Source organism: Mus musculus, chromosome 7 (assembly GCF_000001635.26).
Source record: "Mus musculus strain C57BL/6J chromosome 7, GRCm38.p6 C57BL/6J".
NCBI classification, from domain to species: domain Eukaryota; kingdom Metazoa; phylum Chordata; class Mammalia; order Rodentia; family Muridae; genus Mus; species Mus musculus.
In genome coordinates this window covers 23,342,573-23,362,590 of record NC_000073.6, presented here as the reverse complement: position 1 = coordinate 23,362,590, position 20,018 = coordinate 23,342,573, and the positions used below count along the sequence as shown (strand labels likewise).

Sequence of the window (20,018 nt, the reverse complement as noted above, 5' to 3'; positions counted from 1 at the left end):
CCAAGGAGTACAAATGGCTCCAGCTGCATATGTAGCAGAGGATGGCCTTGTCATGCATCAATGGGAGGAGAAGTCCTTGGTCCTATGAAGGTTTGATAGATGCCCCCGTGTAGAGCAACTGAGAACGGAGAGATGGGAGTGTGTGGGTGGAGAAACACCCTCATAGAAGCAGGGGGAGAGAGGATGGAATGGGGTTTTGGGGGGAGGGAGAGACTGGGAAAGAGGATAACATTTGAAATGTAAATGAAGAAAATATCCAATTGAAAAAGAGAGATTTCCAAAGCATTTAAAGATACTTTTTTCTTTTAAAGTAAAGATATATTTAAAGATTTTATTCGATGCTTAAGATACCAGTGTAGAAAAACTGTCATTATAAACATTCATTTTACGCTGTCTTTGAACGGCCTGTTTGAATCTGTAGTGCAAACAAAAAGCCACATCTATCTTGCAAAACACATCTGAATGGGGGTTGGGGGGGCGTGGATAAAGAAACTGTATGTATCTCACTGGAATGTTAATGATCTATAAGTTTAGTATACAATGGATCAAATTAAGGATCCTGCTCTCTTTCCTTTGGAGGTAGTTCGACGTAGTTTGAGGTCAGAATACAGCCATATTTCTCACACCAGAACATCCACCCTTGTTTCTGCTTCTGCCTTACACACTGCTTAGATGCTCAAGTATGGGTTTTTCTCTTTCTCAGCCATCAGGAACTCCTGGGTTTCCTTATCAAAGTCAGTAATTCGAAGTCTAGAAAGATAAAAAAAAAAGCTTTAATTAATTCGCTCTTCTTTTAAGATTTAATTTTTAAAAATTATTTATGTATGTGCATGTGCCTGTGTGAATCTCTGGGCACCAAATGTGTGCAGGTGCCTGTGGGAGTCAGAAGTCACCGGACCTGCTGGAATAGGGTGAGAGCAGTTGTGAGCTGCCCTGTCAGATGATGCTGGGAACCAAGACTGAGTCCTCTGCAAGAGCAGCAAATGCTTAACAGAGGAGCCATTTCTCCACACCTTCCCTTTTGCTCTCCAACATCTTAGTTTCCCTCCATAATTTTTTCCAAGGCCAAGTTCAGGTAACCCTGCTGTTGCCTCTAAATGGGGTTACACAGCCAGGCTATGATATGGTGTGCTGATACATGTATAACATTCAGACTTTTCTTTAAAAACTAATCTGGGGACTGGAGAGATGGCTCAGTGGTTAAGAGCAGTGGCTGTTCCCGCAGAGGACCCAGGTTCAATTCCCCACACTGCAGCTTACATCCATCAATAACTTCAGTTCCAGGGGACCTGATACCAACTTCTGGCCTCCAAGCCAGAATATACATGCAAGTAAAATACCCATACATAAAATTTTTAAAAATGAAATTAAAAAACCTAATTTGTTGGTCTGCCCATGCGTGTATGCATGCCTGTCAGAGGTCAATGTTGGGTGTCTTCAATTGTTTTCCACCTTACCTTTGAGAAACAGGGTCTCTCACTGAACCTGTCATTCATAGACTGGCTGGCCAGTGAGCTTCAGGGAGCCTATCTCCACCTTCCTCCCTGGCCCTAATGCTACAGACACAGTCAAGTTTACTAGGTGGATGGTGAAGATCTGACCTCAGGTCCTCATACTTCTGCTGCAAGCACTTTACTTGACTGATCCTCTTCGCAGCTTCTGCTCTGACCATCTCTGTGCTGTGAACTCTAAACCACAACTGAGGTTTATTTCAATTTGGTTTCAACATTCAGAATGGTGGTTCTTCCAGTGCTTCCTACAAGTACCAACTCCTTCGTAGGGTCTTGCATAGAAGACTTGGAAAAGATTTGATGTTTTTTTCAAGCTCCAACCAGTAACTGTTCTCATGTATGTACATCCCTTCCCCCTCCCCTGCACGTGCCCCCCATATTCATATTCTCTCTCTCTCTCCCTCTCTACCTCTGTCTCCCCATCTCTCTTTCTCTTCCTCCTCCCTCCCTCTCTCTCAAATCCTGGTTCCTGTCTATTTTCATTCTATGTGAATTACTTTTCTATTATTTTGATACAACACCATGACCAAGGCAGCTTACAGATGGAAAGGTGTATTTGCTAAAACCCCTATTGTTCCAGCGATATAAAAGTCTATCTCCATGATGGCAGAGAAGAGTGGCTACAGGAGCAGGAAGCTAAGTGCCCACATACTGAACTACAAGCATGAAGCAGAGAAAACTCACTGGGTATGGTATGAGGCTGTCTCAGTGACACACTTTCTCAAGCAAAGTCACACCTCCAAAACCTACTGAAGTTACAATATCAACTGCAGACCACATATTCAAACATCTGAGCCAATAAATAGGAGAAGACATTTTCAATCAAACAATCATGTTATGTGTATTTTTAAGTAGGTTTTTCCTGTAGGAATGAACCATGTACTAGGGCATATATTAATTGTATTATATGTCTTTCTGAGACTTTCCATAGTGGAGTAAGAGGACATTATAGAAACTTACTTGGTTTCATAATATCTATCACATTATCTGACACCTATATAGTTTTGAATTTCTCATGCCAAAGAAGAACTCTTACTTTGCAGATCAAATCAGAGGAATGGATACCTTGCCCCAGGGTACAGGTAAACAAGGCTGAATTGTAATCAGATGCAGATCTGGGTGACTCAGTAAATGACAGATAACTCACCTCTTTCTGCTTTGTTATGCATCCACTCCCACTTGGTACCCTGCCAACCTCCAGCCAACACCAAGTAAGAAAGAAATCTCGCAGGCACTCAACACTTGGAGGGGACAAGGCAATTGGTAAGAGTAAATCTTAAGGAAGTGAGCCTGTGTCTTCCTTCCAGGAGATAAGAGTTATAGACAATTGAACTCAACATCTCGTAGGCATATTCACCCTCTCACCCATGAGCCACACACAGATGAGGGTATCTATGAAAAGGGCTAGCACAAAAGTCTAAGTTTACTCAAAATAATTTTTTTGGTACACAGACCGAACAGTTTTTGAGTGTGAACTCTGTATGTGAACATTGCAATGCAAAAGGTTGGACAACTCTATAAGGTTTCACTTTCCTAGAAATGAGTAGCTTAAATAACTACCTAAAATGACCTTGATCTTGAGGGCCAGGGGAGATGGTTCTCCCAGTGAAGTGTTTGCTACATGAGGACCTGAGGCTACTTCCCAACACATGCAGAGACTGACAGATTCCTAGCACTTGATGGCTAACCAGCTTTACAGAATTTGTTACTCTTAGTTTCCAGTGAGAATTCCCATCTCAAAAACCACTGAGGTGGAAGGCATCTGATGACAAATGGCCATTAGAGGTTTTCCTCTGGTCTCTATGTTTGTGTACATTATGTAAACACTCATGTGCACCTGAATTCACATTTTCACAAACATAACCTTGATCTCATAAGAGTTTGAAGACAATAGGGGGAAAAACAAACAACAGAGATAAATGTTGAAGATTATAAAAATAATAGTATATAATGTATCTCATAAAATATCGTATGCTTATATAAAGTACTCTGAATCACATATTTATATGACGGTACCACAATATAAAACTTTATCGACAAGCAGACCACCCTAGCTCACTTAGTCTATCTTAAATGTTCTCAGAGCACTCACATTGGGCTCCAGGTGGCCAAAACCAAATCACCTAACATAAAGATGATATTATATTAAAATACTGAAATGTTAAAAATGTTATCTCATATAATTAATGACTACTGTGTTGGAAAAAAAGTGAATGATTGAACATGCCTTCATATTGTAGATCCAAACAATCTTTTTTTTTTTTTTTTGACAGAGCCAGCTGAGGCTTTATTTTAGAAAATACAACTGAATTGGGTTTGGATGGGAGGCAGAAGCCATTGGGATATCCCAGATAGGAAATTCCTCCTAAGGTTGGCCAGAGGATTAGGGCTGATCCTCGGACGGGTCTCTAGTTGCCTGCACTCTGCCATACAGCTGTCTCCCCATGAGCCCTGAGCAGCTGCAGGAGCTCAGGCTGGCAAGGACTTCAGTGGCCATTCACTTGGACACGACATCAGAAGACTCGGACACCAGCTTCCCATCTCGGGTTTCAATCTTCTTCACAACCACGGCCTTGGTGGTGCGGCTGAAAGTGTTGGATCCCCCGGCAGAACCGAAGCCGGGCTGGAAGGAGCTCATTCCGTAGCTGAAGCCAGGGCTAGTGAGTCCCCCATAGGATGAACTCAGTCCTCCTGAGTAGCCGCTGGTGGTTTTCGTATGAATGCTCATGTTCTGCATCCCAGACTCCAGCCTGCTCTCCTCCCCCTCCAGCAGCTTGCGGTAGGTGGTGATCTCGATGTCCAGGGCCAGCTTGACGTTCATAAGCTCCTGGTACTCGCACAGCTGCCTGGCCATGTCCTGCTTGGCCCGTTGCAGGGCAGCCTCCAGCTCAGCCAGCTTGGTCTGGGCATCCTTAATGGCCATCTCCCCACGCTGCTCAGCATCAGCGATGGCCGCCGGCCTTTGAGGGCTTCAATCTCCGCCTGCAGGCGGTTGATGTTGCGGTTCATCTCAAGAGATCTCTGTCTTTGTGCGGTGCAGTTCATCCCCGTGCTTCCCAGCCAGGGTCTGCAATTCCTCGAACTTAATCTGGTACATGGTTTCAGCCTCAGCCCGGCTGCGATTGGCAATGTCCTCATACTGGGCACGAACTTCAGCGATGATGCCATCCATGTCCAGGGAGCGGCTGTTGTCCATAGACAGCACCACAGACGTGTCTGAGATCTGAGACTGCAACTCACGGATCTCCTCTTCAAGGATCTGCCGGAGGAAATTGATCTCGTCGGTCAGTCCTTCCAGGCGGGACTCTAGTTCCACCTTGTTCATGTATGCTTCGTCCACATCCTTCTTGATGAGGACAAATTCATTCTCCATCTCTGTACGCTTGTTGATCTCATCCTCATACTTATTCTTGAAGTCCTCCACCAGGCCCTGCATGTTGCCAAGCTCAGCCTCCAGCTTCAGCTTCTCCTGGCCCAGGGCTTCCAGCTGCCGGCGGAGGTTGTTGATGTAGCTCTCAAACATGTTGTCCATGTTGCTCCTCGACGTCTTCTGCTGCTGCAACAGGCTCCATTTGGTCTCCAGCATCTTGTTCTGCTGCTCCAGGAAGCGCACCTTGTCAATGAAGGAGGCGAACTTGTTGTTCAGGGATTTAATCTGCTCCTTCTCCTGAGTGCGCACAGCCTGGATGTTGGGGTCCACCTCCAGCTTCAAGAGGCTCAACAGGCTCTGGTTCACCGTGACGGCTGTGATGCCCCCAACACCAGCCCCGCCAAAGCCGCCCAGACCCACGCCGGTGTCCAGGCTTCCCCGGAAGCTGCTGCTGCTGCTGCCCACCCGGGAAAAGCTGGAAGAGCTGATGCGGGCACCGGGTCCACTCGTGAACGAGCGGCTGCTGAAGGCCCGGGGACCGGAGGTGGACATCTTGTAGGATTTCTGAGTCACCCTGATGGACATGGTGAAGTCTGGAGCGAAGGCAGTGAGCTGAGTGGCTAGACACTAGAGGGCAGGGCCTAACCCAACGTCTGCAACCTCCAGACGGGACTCAGGTGAGGGCCAGATCCAAACAATCTTAAGCCAGGACAGTCTGCATAAGTAAAGTTGTATTTACAACCATATTTATGTATTCTCCTTACAATAGTACCAAGTATCACCAGTACTTGGGCACTGACCAGTCAGCGGGCAAGGAAGGGCTTTATACTTAATCTAATACTCCTGTAACAGCATCACCATGAGAGAGAGCATAACTTGAATTCATTTCTAACTTGAATTTTAAAAATATTTTATGGTGTCCCTTCCCCAAACACCAATCACCTAACGTAGCCCCTCAGTGAGAGGTGGGGTTTCATGATAAGATATGCTTACTGGTATAGCATTGGCAGGATTATTATTGGTGTGATCATCTTATTATTGAATTACTAGCATTTTGGGTGTGTGTGTATAAGTAGGCAGAGGCCAGAGGCCAACCTCAGGTATTGCCAGGGCACTCTGGTGGAGTCAGCTTGTGAGGCAGAAATGCCAAAAAGCTGCTCATGAGAAATGAATTTCTAGGACTCTCCTCCTGGATGTCTGGCGAAAGTCAGCTCTCCAGTTTGGGTCAGTTTGACAGGCGAAAAGCCTGGAAGCTGTTTCATGAGGATAAGAGTTCCATGGAAATTTCTCTCCTGGAGTTATGGCATTTTTTCCCTTACCCATATTAATCAAATTTCCATCACGTTAGTCTAATGTATAGATTCACGTGCACTCTATTAAGCATTACCTTATAGTAAATGCCTTTTAAGATTGTATTCTAACATAGCTAAAGCCTTTTCCCAGTGTTCTTAGATTCCAGATAGCAGCAAGGAGCTTAACCCATTCAGTAACTAATTAAGCACTAGCCATTAATTCAGTTGTCTGCAGAAAGAGTCTAAAATTCTCACTGAGATAGAAATTTGTATTACAGAGTATATTCCATGCCAAGAGCAATTAGTATACTATACTAAAAATGGATAGTCTCCAGATATAGATAAGAATTAACGAGGCCTAGAGAATTTTGGGGTCAGTGACACTACATTATTCTTGAGGCGTGTCAAGAGTTAACTACCCTGGGGCTATTAACTCTAAGTGTAAAACTCTTGCCTGGCAGAAAGTGCTAATCTCTAATGTAAACATTTACCTGGTCCCTACAAATTCCCTTTGTAGTCACTCCCCTTGCATCTGTGCTAATCTCTAGTGTTAAACATTTATCTGGTTCCTTTTGAAGTCACTCCTTTTGCACCTGGAAAAATTCAATGTGCCTTATTCTGTTATGATTTGCAATTTATTTTGTATTATAAAAGTCTGAGGCTCGACTGGAAAATTACATTCAGATTAAACACCTCTCTTGTGTGTTTGGCTGTTTGTCACTACATCCTAATCTTGCCCATCTACTCTAGAGACTCTTTCCTACGCAGGCACAGGGGCCCAGAGGGTCTGTGGCAAGGTATCATCCTTGATTTTTGAGATAGAGTTCCTCTCATTTGGTCTGAAATTCACCAGTTTGACTAGACTGGCTGGCCAGGGAGATAAGGATTCTCCTTGTCTCTTTCTCTCCATTACTGAGATTATAAATACAAACTCTATGCCTGGCTTTTTCCATGTAGTTTCTGAGGATCAAACTCTGGTCCCTTATACTAGTGTGGCAAGGACTCTATGGCCTGAGCCATGCCCCCAGCTCTGATTTCTATCTAAAATTATCATATTACTAGCAGTGCATTCCAGATCTCAGTTTATTCCTTCTTATTCCTAAGGATTCTTCCCACCAAAGAGAACAGAGGACAGCTCACCCACGTAAATTCACGGTACACTGTTGCTGTTTCATAGCCTCAAACAGTGCAACCAATCCACTGTGGTCCAAGGCGTTCTCCTGCAGGTTGATTCCCAACAGGGTCTTACAGTGGGTAAAAGAAGAAGCAAGGTCCTCACAGCAGGCACCAGTTAGTGCGCAGGCTTCCAATCTGCAACAAAAAAGAATAGTTCTGTATCAGGGTGAGAAGGCATGTGGGTGGGTGGGTGGTGACTCAGTCTAGATATAGAGTATGCTCACTCCATAGCCTCTGAGGACAGGCTCTTAAAATCCCAGGGTTCCTGATACCAAATTTTCCCTTTATGAGATCACAATTGCTCATTCTCAGTATCCATGTCTATGGTGAACTAATAGTTCCACTAATGGCCTGCTGTCCCAGCCCTTGAAGCTGAGATAAAATTGGACCTCACACTGTGTACTACAGTGAAACAGGGGACAACGGTTGCTGAGCTCTGAGCCTACGACTCAAACACCTTGATACTTTTTTGACTCTTGAGATACATTCTGCTACGGACTAAACTATATGCTGCCAAAATTCCTATGTTGAAGTCCTAATTTCCAGTATCCTATGAGTATGGATTTTCAGGCAGTTTTTACAGAGGGAATTAAATTAAAATGAGGACAATAGAGTTGGATCTAATCTTGTATAGCTGTGAAGACTCAAGAAGAAGACAACCATTTTCAAGTTAATGAAAAAATGCCTGGAACATAGTCCTTGTTTGGTGCTCTTAAGGATCCATCCCAGTTGATGTGTAATCTCACTTCTAACCTCTGCAACTGTGCTTATCAATAAATCCCTACTGTATGAGCCAGTCAGTCTATTTTTGTCATGGCAGTCAAAGCAATTGCCATATCAGTCCACACAAATAAGTCAATGAGATGTGGTCTGGTCACTCCTATCGTCTCCAGTGGATATCCATTCCTACACCTATCCAATCATCCATCCAGTATCCATATATGTTCCTTTCCAAGTAATAGCTATATATCTATGCAGGTTTGCATCAGAAAAGACAAGCATATATCTATACTTACAACCATCAATCACTCACCCACCAATGCATCGATCTATCCAAACATCTATGGGCTCACCCAACTAAATATGCATCCATCTGTGTAATAAACATCTATTCATTGCATGCAACCATCAATCACCCTCCCACCACGCATTCATTTCATCAACTTGGCATCTCCCCATCTATACATCTATCCACGCACCATCTCCTTTTCCTGCCTCCATTCCCCACAGTTAGGCTGGCCCATATTACGGTCCCCTAGATGATCAATTCTCTAAGTATGCCCAATAAAGATAAATCATACCTGGCTAGATTAGCAATCAGTCAGCAGTAAAAGCTGACTGCTTTCAGGCTTGAAGGTTTGGAGTAGGTTACTAATAAAACTACTGCTAACTGCTATGTTACCTAGATTGCCTATGGAGTTTTAAAATTTTTATTTATTTTTATTTTATGTGCACTGGTATTTTGCCTGTATCAATGTCTGTATGGGTGTGTCAGGTCCCCTGAAACTGGAGTCATAGACAGTTCTGAGGTGCTATGTGGGTGCTGGGAATTGAACTTGGGTCCCCTAGAAGAGCAGTCAGTGCTTTTAACTGCTGAACCATCACAACAGCCCACCTATGGAATTCTTTTTTTTTAAGATTTATTTATTATGTATACAGCATTCTGCCTGCATGTATGCCTGCAGGCCAGAAGAGGGCAACAGATTTCATTACAGATGGTTGTGAGCCACCATGTGTTCACTAGGGATTGAACTCAGGATCTCTGGAAGCTCAGACAGTGCTCTTAACTTCTGAGCCATCTCTCCAGCCTCCCTATGGCCTTTTAATTTACTTTTCTAAACATTAATTGCCCACTTTTTACCACCCTCAAAGACACAGCTATGACCATGGTGACACCCACCCAATATTTTCTAAGTGGCAGTTGGGATGTTTTATAGCATCACACAGGAGCTTCACACCAGCATCTTCTATTTTATTGTTTGAAATCTGTAGGTTCCTCAGGTTCTGGTTGTTTCTCAAGACTTCAGCCAGGTCCTGGCAACCACTAGTGGTGATGAGACAATATCTTACACTGTAAGAGAAAAATCACAATACTGTGGTTATTCCCTGATCTGAAAAGTACGCATTTCACAAGGCCCAGCGATGTCTACAATTGCAGACAGCACTCAGAGATTCAGAAAACATCATGTTCTTGGGCTGGAGAGATGATTCAGCGGTTAAGAGCACTTGCTACTCTTCCAGAGGTCCTGAGTTCTATTCCCAGCAACCATATGGTGCTCACAACCATCTGTAATGGGATCAGATGCCCTCTCTTCTGATGTATCTGAAGACATCAGCAGTGTACTCACATACATGAAATAAATAAATAAATTTAAAAAGAAAAGACAAGACAAGACCATGTTCTCAATAGTCCATCGACAACAACAGTGGAATAGATCAGGCACACTAGGGTAACTAACAATGGTGTAGAAGATGAATTGCAATACATTGTAATGAAAGTTAAAACATGGGCTGGAGAGACGGCTCTGAGGTTAAGAGCACACCTCTCTTGCAGAACACACAGGTTTGTTTGCCTGAACCCATGTCAGGCAGCTCACACCCACCTGGAACTCCAGTTGCAGGGAATCCAATTCTCTCTTGCAGCCTCCTCAGGCACTTGCACACACAAACACTCAGAAACACACACACACATTAGATGAAGCAAAACAATCTTTTTAAAGATTAAAACAACACTATGTTAAGTAATGTCTTTGAGCATGAGTAACTTTGAGCATAGGTAACTCATATGAAAATGGAGTGGGGCACTATGGGTAATGGAAACCATGGATAACACAGGGGTAGTTACTAGTTACAGGGGTGGCTACTGTACAGCTTTCAAGGCTTATCCTTTACATCAAGGGAAGAAAGAAGGCATGGTGTCACAGACTCAGCTATCCTCACGGATGGTGGCTGACTGGGGATCCTTGTTGAACCAGCTCTCTTCCTGAACTATCTTGGATCTCTTGCATTATATGAAAACCAGTGGATGGGCGTGTTTCTGAGGAGCCCATTCTGTTTCCGATTTCTCAAATTCTGGTGTGAATCTGACACTACTTTAAAATAATAATAATAATTGTGCCTACCACATGAAAGTCGTTTCCTACAAAGGCCAGAAGGGGTGATCAGGTTTCCCAGAACTGGAGCTACAGAAGGGTCTTAGTTTGGGTTTCATTGCTGTGAAGAGATGTGACCCAGGCAACTCTTAAAGTAAAGGAAAACACGTAACTAAGGCTGGCTTACAGTTTCAGAGGTTCAGTCCATTATCATCATGGCAGGAAGCATGGCAGCCTGGGTACTGGGAGAGCCGAGAGTTCTACATCTTGATATTAAAGAGAGCTAACCACTTTACTTATATAAATTTAAAACTTTGTAAGGAATCATTTTAATTATAGGAGTCTGTTATCTTTCTGTTTTTCCATGAAAATCGTTACTAAAAACTGCTGTCTGCTGTACTAAGAAACCACAAGAGCTGTTCCCAGCTACCCACAAAGAACAGGATGTATAAACCTATAAGGAAATATGCTTTTGCTTCGTGTTTAGTATCTGCTTTAAGGAAATTGGAGTTGAGACTATTGATCCGGGATTCATAGAATTTACATAAATTTAAGAATTTTTGAAGAGGTAAAGATTCCATATCCCAATCCATCCTAGAGGACCCGCTGCACTCAAGAGCAGTTGGTAAGAACACCCCTCCCACACTACCCTGAGTCCTGGAGCTGCTGCTGGGAGCCTGGTGAACTTGGGACACATTACCTATCAAAATCCCGCCCTCCTGAATACCACTCCCCCTCCTTCTATCCCTCCCACCCCTTCTACCTGGCCCTTGCTGCTGGGGCAGACTCCTAGTTGGTCTGCTCCCTTGAAGACTCCATATCCCAATATATCCTAGAGGATTCTCTGAAACAGAGAGGTTGAGGACCTTCTGAACCCAGAGCAGTTGAGAACCGGCTATGCTCAGCACAGTTGGACAACAGCTTGACTGCTCCACAGAAGATCCAATAGTCTGAAGGCCTCCCAGGAGATCAACTGCAGCCAGGGCAACAGATCAGCAGCTTCTCTGGACCTGGAAGGCCCCACAGGTGGTCTGATACAGCCAGGGCCACAAGCATACCAGGAAACCTGAAGCAACCCAGGGACAAAAGAGGCAGATTCCATACAGTCACCCAGATCAACAAACACCAGGGGAATGGAAAGCACAAGACCATAGGCAACAGAAGCCAAAACACGTGGGCATCACCAGAACCCAGCTCTCCCAACACAGCAAGCCCTGAATACAACAACACACCTGAAAACCAAGAATCTGTTCTAAAATCCTATCTCATGGAGATAATAGGGTCCTTTAAGGAGGATATCAATAATTCACTGAAAGAAACACACACACACACACACACACACACACAGAGGCAAACAGTTGAAGGAATTGAATAAAGCAATCAAAGACCTAAAAGTGGAAGTAGAAACTATAAAGGACACACAGATGGAGGCAAACCTAGAAATGGAAAACCTAGGAAAGAGGACAGGAATTACAGATGTATTACCAACAGAATACAAGAGATAGGAGAGCGAATCTCAGGTGTAGAAGATACAGTAGAAGAGAATGAAAGAACTGTCAAAGAATATTCAAAACATAAAAAACTCCTAACACAAAGCATCCAGGAAATTCAGAACACAATGAAAATACCAAATGTAAAAATAATCAGATTAGAGAAGAATGAAGATTCCTAGCTCAAATGACCTGAAAATGTCTTCAAAAAATCATAGAAGAAAACTTCCCCAACCTAAAGAAAGAGATGGACATAAAGGTACAAAAAGCCTATAGAACATCAAATAAATAAGACCAGAAAAGAAAATCTTGTCACATAATTATCAAATCACTAAATGCACAGAGTAAAGAAAGAATATTAAAAGCTGCAAGGGGAAAAGTCCAAGTAACATAAAAGGTAAACCTATCAGAATTATACCAGACTTCTAAACAGAGACTATGAAAGCCAGAGGGGCCAGGTCAGAGGTCATGCAGATTCTAAGAGAGCACAAATGCTAGCCCAGGCTACTATACCCAGCAAAACTCTTAATCAACATAAATAGAGAAAACAAAATATTCCAGGACAAAACCAAATTCAAACCGTATCTATCTACCAACCAAGCCTTACAGAGAGGAAAACTCCAACACAGGAATATACCTGCACCAAAGAAAGGACAAGATATTAAGCATCTCACAAAAAAGTCATAAGCAGAGAGGCATAAGCACATAAAACCACCTACAAAAACAAACTTATCAGGAACCAACAGTCATCTCCCTTTAATATCTCCTGATAGTAATGGGTTCAACTCACCTATAAAAAGACATAAGCTAACAGACTGGATATGCAAACAAGGTTCGGCATTTTGCTGCATACAAGAAACACACCTGAACAACAAAGACAGGCACTATCTCAGAATAAAAGGATGAAAAAAGATATTCCAAGCAAATGGTCCAAGGAAACTCACAAGAGTTTCCATCCCAATATCCAATAAAATGGACTTTCAAATTATCAAGCATGATGAAGAAGGATACTTCATATTCACCAAGGGGAAAATCCACCAAGAGAAAGTCTCAATTCTGAACATCTATGCTCCAAATGCAAGAGCACCCAAATTCATAAAATAAACTTTACTAAAACTCAAAACTCACATTGAACCCCACACAATAATAGTGAGAGATTTCAACACCCCACTCTCAGCAATGGACAGGTCATTGAAACAGAAACTAAACAGAGACACAGTGAAAATAAGAGAGGTTATGAACCAAATGGATTTAACAGATATCTACAGAGTATTTCACTCTAAAAGAAAAGAATACACCTTCTCAGCATCTCATGGTACCTTCTCCAAAATCGACTGTATAATTGGTCACAAAAGAACCCTCAACAGATAAAAGAATACTGAAATAATACCATGCATCCTATCAGATCACCATGTCCTAAGGCTTGTCTTCAGTAACAGTAAAAACTACAGAAATACCACATACACGGGCAAACTGAACAACTCTTTACTCAGTGATAACTTGGTCAGGGAGGAAATAAAGAACGAAATTAAAGACTTCCTGGAATTTAATGAAAATGTTGACACATCATACCCAAACCTATGGAACACAATGAAAGCAGTGCTAAGAGGAAAGTTCATAGCACTAAGTACCCTGGTAAAGAAACTGGAAAGAACTTACACTAACAAGTTAACAGCACACCTGAGAGTCCTAGAATGAAAAGAAGCAAACTCACACAAGAGGCATAGAAGGAGGAAAATAGTCAAATTCGTGCCGGAAATTAACCAAATAGAAACAAAGAAAACAATACAAAGAATCAGCAAAGCCAAAAGCTGGTTCTTTCAACAAATCAACAAGATAGATAAACCCCTAGCCAAACTAACTAAAGGGCCAGGAGGGAGTATCCAAATAAATAAAATCAGAAATGAAAAGGGAGCCCTAACAACAGAAACAGAAAATTCAAAAAATCATCAGATCCTACTATAAAAGCCTATACTCAACAAAACTGGAAAATCAACAAAACTGGAAAATCTAGATGAAATGGATGGTTTTCTAGACAGATGCCACATACCAAAGTTAAATTAAGAGCAGGTAAACTATCTAAACATGTCCATATCACCCAAGGAAACATAAGTCACTAAAAACCTCACAACCAAAAAAAAAACCCAGGGCCAGATGGATTTAGTGCAGAATTCTACTAGACCTTCAAAGAAGACCTGATACCATTTTTCCTCAAACTATTCCATAAAATACAAACAGAAGGAATTATACATAACTCATTTTATGAAGCCACAATTACTCTGATACCTAAACTACACAAGGACCCAACCAAAAAAAGAGAACTTCAGAACATTCTCACTTATGAACATTGATGCTAAAATACTCAATAAAATTCTTGCAAACAAAATCCAAGAACATATCAAAACCATCATTCACCATGATCAAGTAGGCTTCATCCAGGGATGCAAGGCAGGTTTAATATACAAAAATCCATTAATGTAATTCACTATATAAACAAACTCAAAGGAAAAAAAAAAACATGATCATTTCATTAGATACTGAGAAAGCATTCGACAAAATACAACACCCCTTCATGTTAAAAGTATTGGAGAGATCAGGAATTCAAGGCCCATGCCTAAACATAATAAAAGAAATTTATGGCAAACCAACAGCCAATATCAAATTAAATAGAGACATACTTGAAACAATCCCACTGAAATCAGCGACAAGACAAGGCTGCCCACTCTCCCCATATCTAGTCAATATGGTTCTCAAAGTGTTAGCTAGAACAATAAGACAACAAAAAGAGATCAAGGGGATAAAAACTGATAAAGAAGAAATAAAGGTATCACTATTTGCAGATGATATGATAGTATACATAAGCTACCCCAGAAATTCTATCAGAGAACTTCTCCAGCTGATAAACAACTTCAGCAAAGTGGCCAGACATAAAATTAACTCGAATAAATCTGTAGCCTTCCTTTATACAAAGGATAAACAGGCTGAGAAAGAAATTAGGGAAACAATTCCCTTCACAATGGCCACAAATAGTACAAAGTATCTTGGGGTAACTCTAACCAAACAAGTGAAAGACCTATATGACAATAACTTCAAGTCTCTCAGGAAAGAAATCAAAGAAGATCTCAGAAAATGGAGAGACCTCCCATGCTCATGGATTGGCAGAATTAACATAGTAAAAATGGCTATCCTACCAAAGGCAATCTATAGATTCAATGTAATCCCAATCAAGATCCCAACACAATTCTTCAAAGACATGGAAAGAACAATTCTCAAATTCATCTGGAAAGGCAAAACAAAAAACAAAAAACAAAAAGCAAAAACCAGAATAGTGAAAACAATTCTTAACAATAAACGAACAGCTGGGATAATCACCATCCCTGACCTCAAGCTTACTACAGAGCAATGGTGATAAAAACTGCACGGTGTTGGTACAGAGACAGACATGTTGATCAATGAAATAGAACTGAAGACCCAGAAATAAAACCACACAGTTACCGTCACTTGATCTTTGACAAAGACGCCAAAAATATACAATGGAAAAAAAGGAAGCATCTTCAATAAATGGTGCTGGTCTAACTGGCTGTCTGTATGTAAAAGAATGAAAATAAGCCCATATTATTCACCTTGTACAAATCTCAAGTCCACATGGATCAAGGACCTCAACATAAAGCCAGATACAGTGAATCTAATAGAAGAGAAAGTGGGAAAGAGCCTTGAACCCATTGGCACAGGGGGAAATTTAATAAACAGAACTCCAATGGCTCATGCTCCAAGATCAAGAATTGATACATGGGACCTCATGAAACTGGAAAGCTTCTGTAAAGCAAAGGACATAGTCAATAAGGCAAATCAGTAACGTACTGATTGGGAAAAAATCTTCACTAACCCCACATCTGATAGAGGGCTAATATCCAATATATATAAAGAACTTAAGAAGCTAATCACCAAAAAAACCAAACAACCCAATAAAAAAAATGGGTATAAAACTAAACTGAGAATTCACAACTGAGGAATCTCAAATGGCTGAGAAACACCTAAAGAAATGCTCAAAGTCCTTAGTGATCAGAGAAATACAAATCAAAAGGACCCTGAGATTCCACCTTACACCAATCAGAATGGCTAAGATCAAAACCTCAGGTGACAACACATGTTGGAGAGGATGTGGAGAAAGAAAAACACTCCTCCATTTCTGGTGGGATTGCAAACTAGTACAACCACTCTGGAAATCAATCTGGAGGTTCCTCAGAAAATTGGAAAAAGATCTACCTAAAGACTCTGCTATACCACTCTTGGGCATGTACCCAAAAGATGCCCCACCATACCACAGGGGCATGTGTTCCACTGTGTTCATAGCTGCCTTATTTGTGATAGCCAGAAGCTGGAAACAACCTATATGTCCCATGACAGAAAAATTGATTCAGAAAATATGGTTAATTTACACAATGGAATACTACTGAGCTATTAAGAATGAGGACATCCTGACTTTTGCAGGCAAATGGATGGAACTAGAAAATATCATCCTGAGTGAGGTAACTCAGACCCAAAAGGACATGCATGGCATGTACTCACTAATAAGTGATAAGTGGATATTAGCAAACACACACACACACACACACACACACACACACACACACACACACACACAATACATAAGATACAGTCCAGAGAATTCAAAAGGCTCAACAAGCTCAAATGCCTAAGTGAGGACACCTCAGTCCCACTTGGGAGAGAGAAAAAAGCAATCACAAGTGTGAAGGGAGGGAGGGACCTGGGATGGAAAGTGGACAGGGTTGGGGGAATGTGGGGGGAGAGGGGAACCTGATCTGGTATTGGGTGAGGGAAAAGGACTGAAGCTCTGAGGGCCAGCAGAAAGAATAGAAACAGGCAACCTCAGGAAATAGGAGGTTGGGAGGACTCCCCAGAATGCACCAGAGATCTGGGAGGTGACAGATTCCCAGAACTCATATGGAGGGACCTTTGATGAAATGCCTGACAGTAGGGAGAGGGAACTTATAGAACCCACCTCCAGCAGGAAGACAGAACTTTAAGTGAGGGATGGGGCTGCCATCCCACAGTCACAACTTGGACCCATAACTGTTTCTGTCTGAAAGAATTACAGGGATGGAAATGGAGAGGAGCCTGAGGAAAAGAAGGTCCAGTGACAGGCCCAAAGTGGGATCCAGCTCAAGGGGAGGTCCCAGGCCTGACACTATTGCTCAGGCTATAGAGAGCTCACAAAAAAGGATCAATCATGACTGCCGTCAGAAAGACCCAACAAACAGCTGAGAGAGTCAGGTGCAGATATTTGCACTCAACCAATGGACAGAAGCAGCTGACCCCTGTTGTTGAATTAGGGAGGCTGAAAGAAGCTGAGGAGAAGGGTGATTCTGTAGGAGAAACAGCAGTCTTAAGTAATCTGGACCAATGAGATCTTTCAAACACTGGACCACCAAACAGGCAGCATACACCAGCTGATATGAGGCCCCCAACACACATACAGTAGAGGACTTCCAGGTCTGTGTTCATTCAGAGATGCATCTAACCCTCAAGAGACAGGAGGCCCCAGGGAGTTTAGAGGTCAGATGGGGTGGGGGTGGGGACATCCACATGGAGGTGGGGTGGGGACGAGGTGTGGGATGTGGAGCAGTCGGAGGGTGGATGGGGAGGAGCAGGGAATGGAATATGGAGTATAAAAATGCATTACAAATAAAATTAAATATTTTTAAAAAATAATTTTTGAAGATTACTAACAATGATCAAAGCCTTGATGATGTAGCTTTAGTAAATAAAAGGCTGGGTTCAGGTTATATGGCCAGAAAGGAGAAGAAAGAATGATGAGAATCTTCAGGGAACAGAGAGAGCACCTGAACTGACAGCTTGCATCTACTACTGACCCTGAGTCATTAATGAATCCATGCTGTTCCCATTCCTGCCTTTCTCAGAACCCTCCTTAGGCTAGAGCTGGACCTCAGCAGGGTTTTTGTAATTACCATATACTTTTTACTTTTGTTTTGGGTTTTTTTGTTTTGTTTTGTTTTGGTTTGGTTTGGTTTGGTTTGGTTGGTTGTTTTTGTTTTTGTTTTTTTGAGGTAGGATCTCATTCTCACCCAGTTTGGAAAGAAAGAAAGAAAGAAAGAAAGAAGCCCATAAAGTATCTATGTTGACAAATGAGTATGCCTGAGTATGGGGCATGCCCTGGAGTGTGGACAATATACTCAGTGTCATTTCATTGGAGAAAACAGATTTTTTTCCCTCTCCCAACAGATTTTTAAACACAAATTCAGTATTTTTAGAGACCTCAAGTGGTTTATACTTTTAAACTACCTTTTCTTTTTTCTTTTTAGTGCTGGGGAATCTTAGATACTTTTAATGTTTTCAAATATATATCTTATATGATACCTTAGTAGGCTTTACAAAGTCATTATAAGAGGAAAAAGCACACTATACAAGCAATTTCATTTTCTTCCTTACCTCTTTCTACAGAAGACAAAAATGTTGTGACTCTGAGATTTCACAACAGATTAGGTAACAGTGTTCTACCAAGTCCCACACATCTGGATTTCTCACCAAAAGCCATTTGATCATGGAATACTAATCCACTTGTAATGATCAAAACAACTACCACGCTAAATCACTCAAATACCGCTTGCTTTTATAATTTGAAATCAAGAGTTCTGTTGTTTATCTTCTCATTATTGTTACCCTGCTGTTTATTTTTCCATGGTAGAATTTTCATGCACAATAACTAATTCACACATTTCTGGGCTCCCTCTTCCTCTTCCTCTTTCTTTGGACACAGAATGTCTCCTACAAGTCCCTGTGTTTAAACACTTAGTTCCCAGATGGGGGCACTGTTTTGGGAAGTTGTAGAACCTCTGGAACATTGGGATCTAACAGGTAGATGTGGGCCACTTGGTATGGGCTGAAGGATTATATTCTAGACCCTGATTTTGGTTCCACACTCTGCTTCCTGATGCACAATGAGAAGAATTTTTATACTCACCGCTGCCACTATGAGGCCTCTCCATCATGCTTTTTTCCCAACAGGAGAGATGAGACCGTTCCATACCATGACCTCCAATGTCCCTGCCTCCCTTAAGTTGCTTCTGTCAGATATTTCATCACAGTCATAGTGATGAGAAATTCACTAATACACCCTTCTCTCTAGGATCTGAGCTCTCTTTTCCATCTGTTGATATCCGTTTATCTTCTAGCACCCATCCAAACTTCTTAACCATCCCTTTGGCTCCAGTCATAATTCCTCTTTCTCTCAGTCCCCATTCTGAGAGGCTTCCCACCACACACCAAAACCATGACACAGAGGCCAAGGCACAGATCTATCTGTCCTAAGGGTCTTCAGATGCCTGCGGTGAGTGACTCTACCCTGCATACTCTCAGGCATATACATTAAAGATTCCTAAACAGGGCCTCCAAGGCCAAGCTCAAAGAAACCTACCTCAGTGATATGAGGACACTGTCTGGGAGAGTGAGAGCCCCACAGAGAACCTTCAGCCCTTCGTCCTTTAGGTCATTGAAGCTGATATCTAGGTGGGTCAAGGTTTTGTTCCGCCTAAGAACTTCTGAAAGGTAGTGCCAACATTCCTCACTGAGGGAACATTTGGCTAACCTGTCACAGGGATAGAAAGGCATGTAAGAGGGGAAAGAGAACAGTTCCACAATTTTAGAGTATCAGTGACAAAATATTCAAGCATAATGAGGAACCCCTGGCTTAGTGAAACATATTTCCCTTCATCTGATTTCACATTATATCTAGCATTGAAACTGAGTAAATTCATTGACAGTGCTAATGTTCTGAAGAACTTACCTGAATCTAATCTAAATCCTTTATATTAGCAATGATAGTTACATGATTATTGTCATATAGAAAACCATAGCAATGTTGTCTTGTATAATAAACAGTATGAAAATATATTTTAAAATAAAGTCTATGTGGTTTAGTTTCATTTCTGTTGTTGTGATAAAAATATCCTTATAAAAATAAATTTGGGGGAGAGAGGTTCCAATTTAGCTCACTATTACAGATTACACTCTTTCATTGTGTAAAGTCAAGGGGGCAGAAACTTCAA

General features: G+C 41.9%; 1 protein-coding gene and 1 pseudogene across 1 annotated transcript in view; both read right to left on the bottom strand.

Moving 5' to 3' along the window:
- Positions 1 to 313: 313 nt before the first annotated feature.
- Nlrp4e (NLR family, pyrin domain containing 4E) overlaps positions 314 to 20,018 on the bottom strand; it is a 61,086-nt gene continuing 41,381 nt past the window's right edge. The window contains exons 6-9 of the mRNA NM_001004194.2: positions 19,388 to 19,558; positions 9,250 to 9,420; positions 7,314 to 7,484; positions 314 to 750 (exon numbers count right to left, since the gene is read on the bottom strand). Coding sequence (NP_001004194.2) covers positions 669 to 750; positions 7,314 to 7,484; positions 9,250 to 9,420; positions 19,388 to 19,558 — 595 coding nt within the window. The 3' untranslated portion in view covers positions 314 to 668. The remainder of the gene's footprint in view (positions 751 to 7,313; positions 7,485 to 9,249; positions 9,421 to 19,387; positions 19,559 to 20,018) is intronic.
- Krt8-ps (keratin 8, pseudogene) lies at positions 3,812 to 5,497 on the bottom strand (annotated as a pseudogene).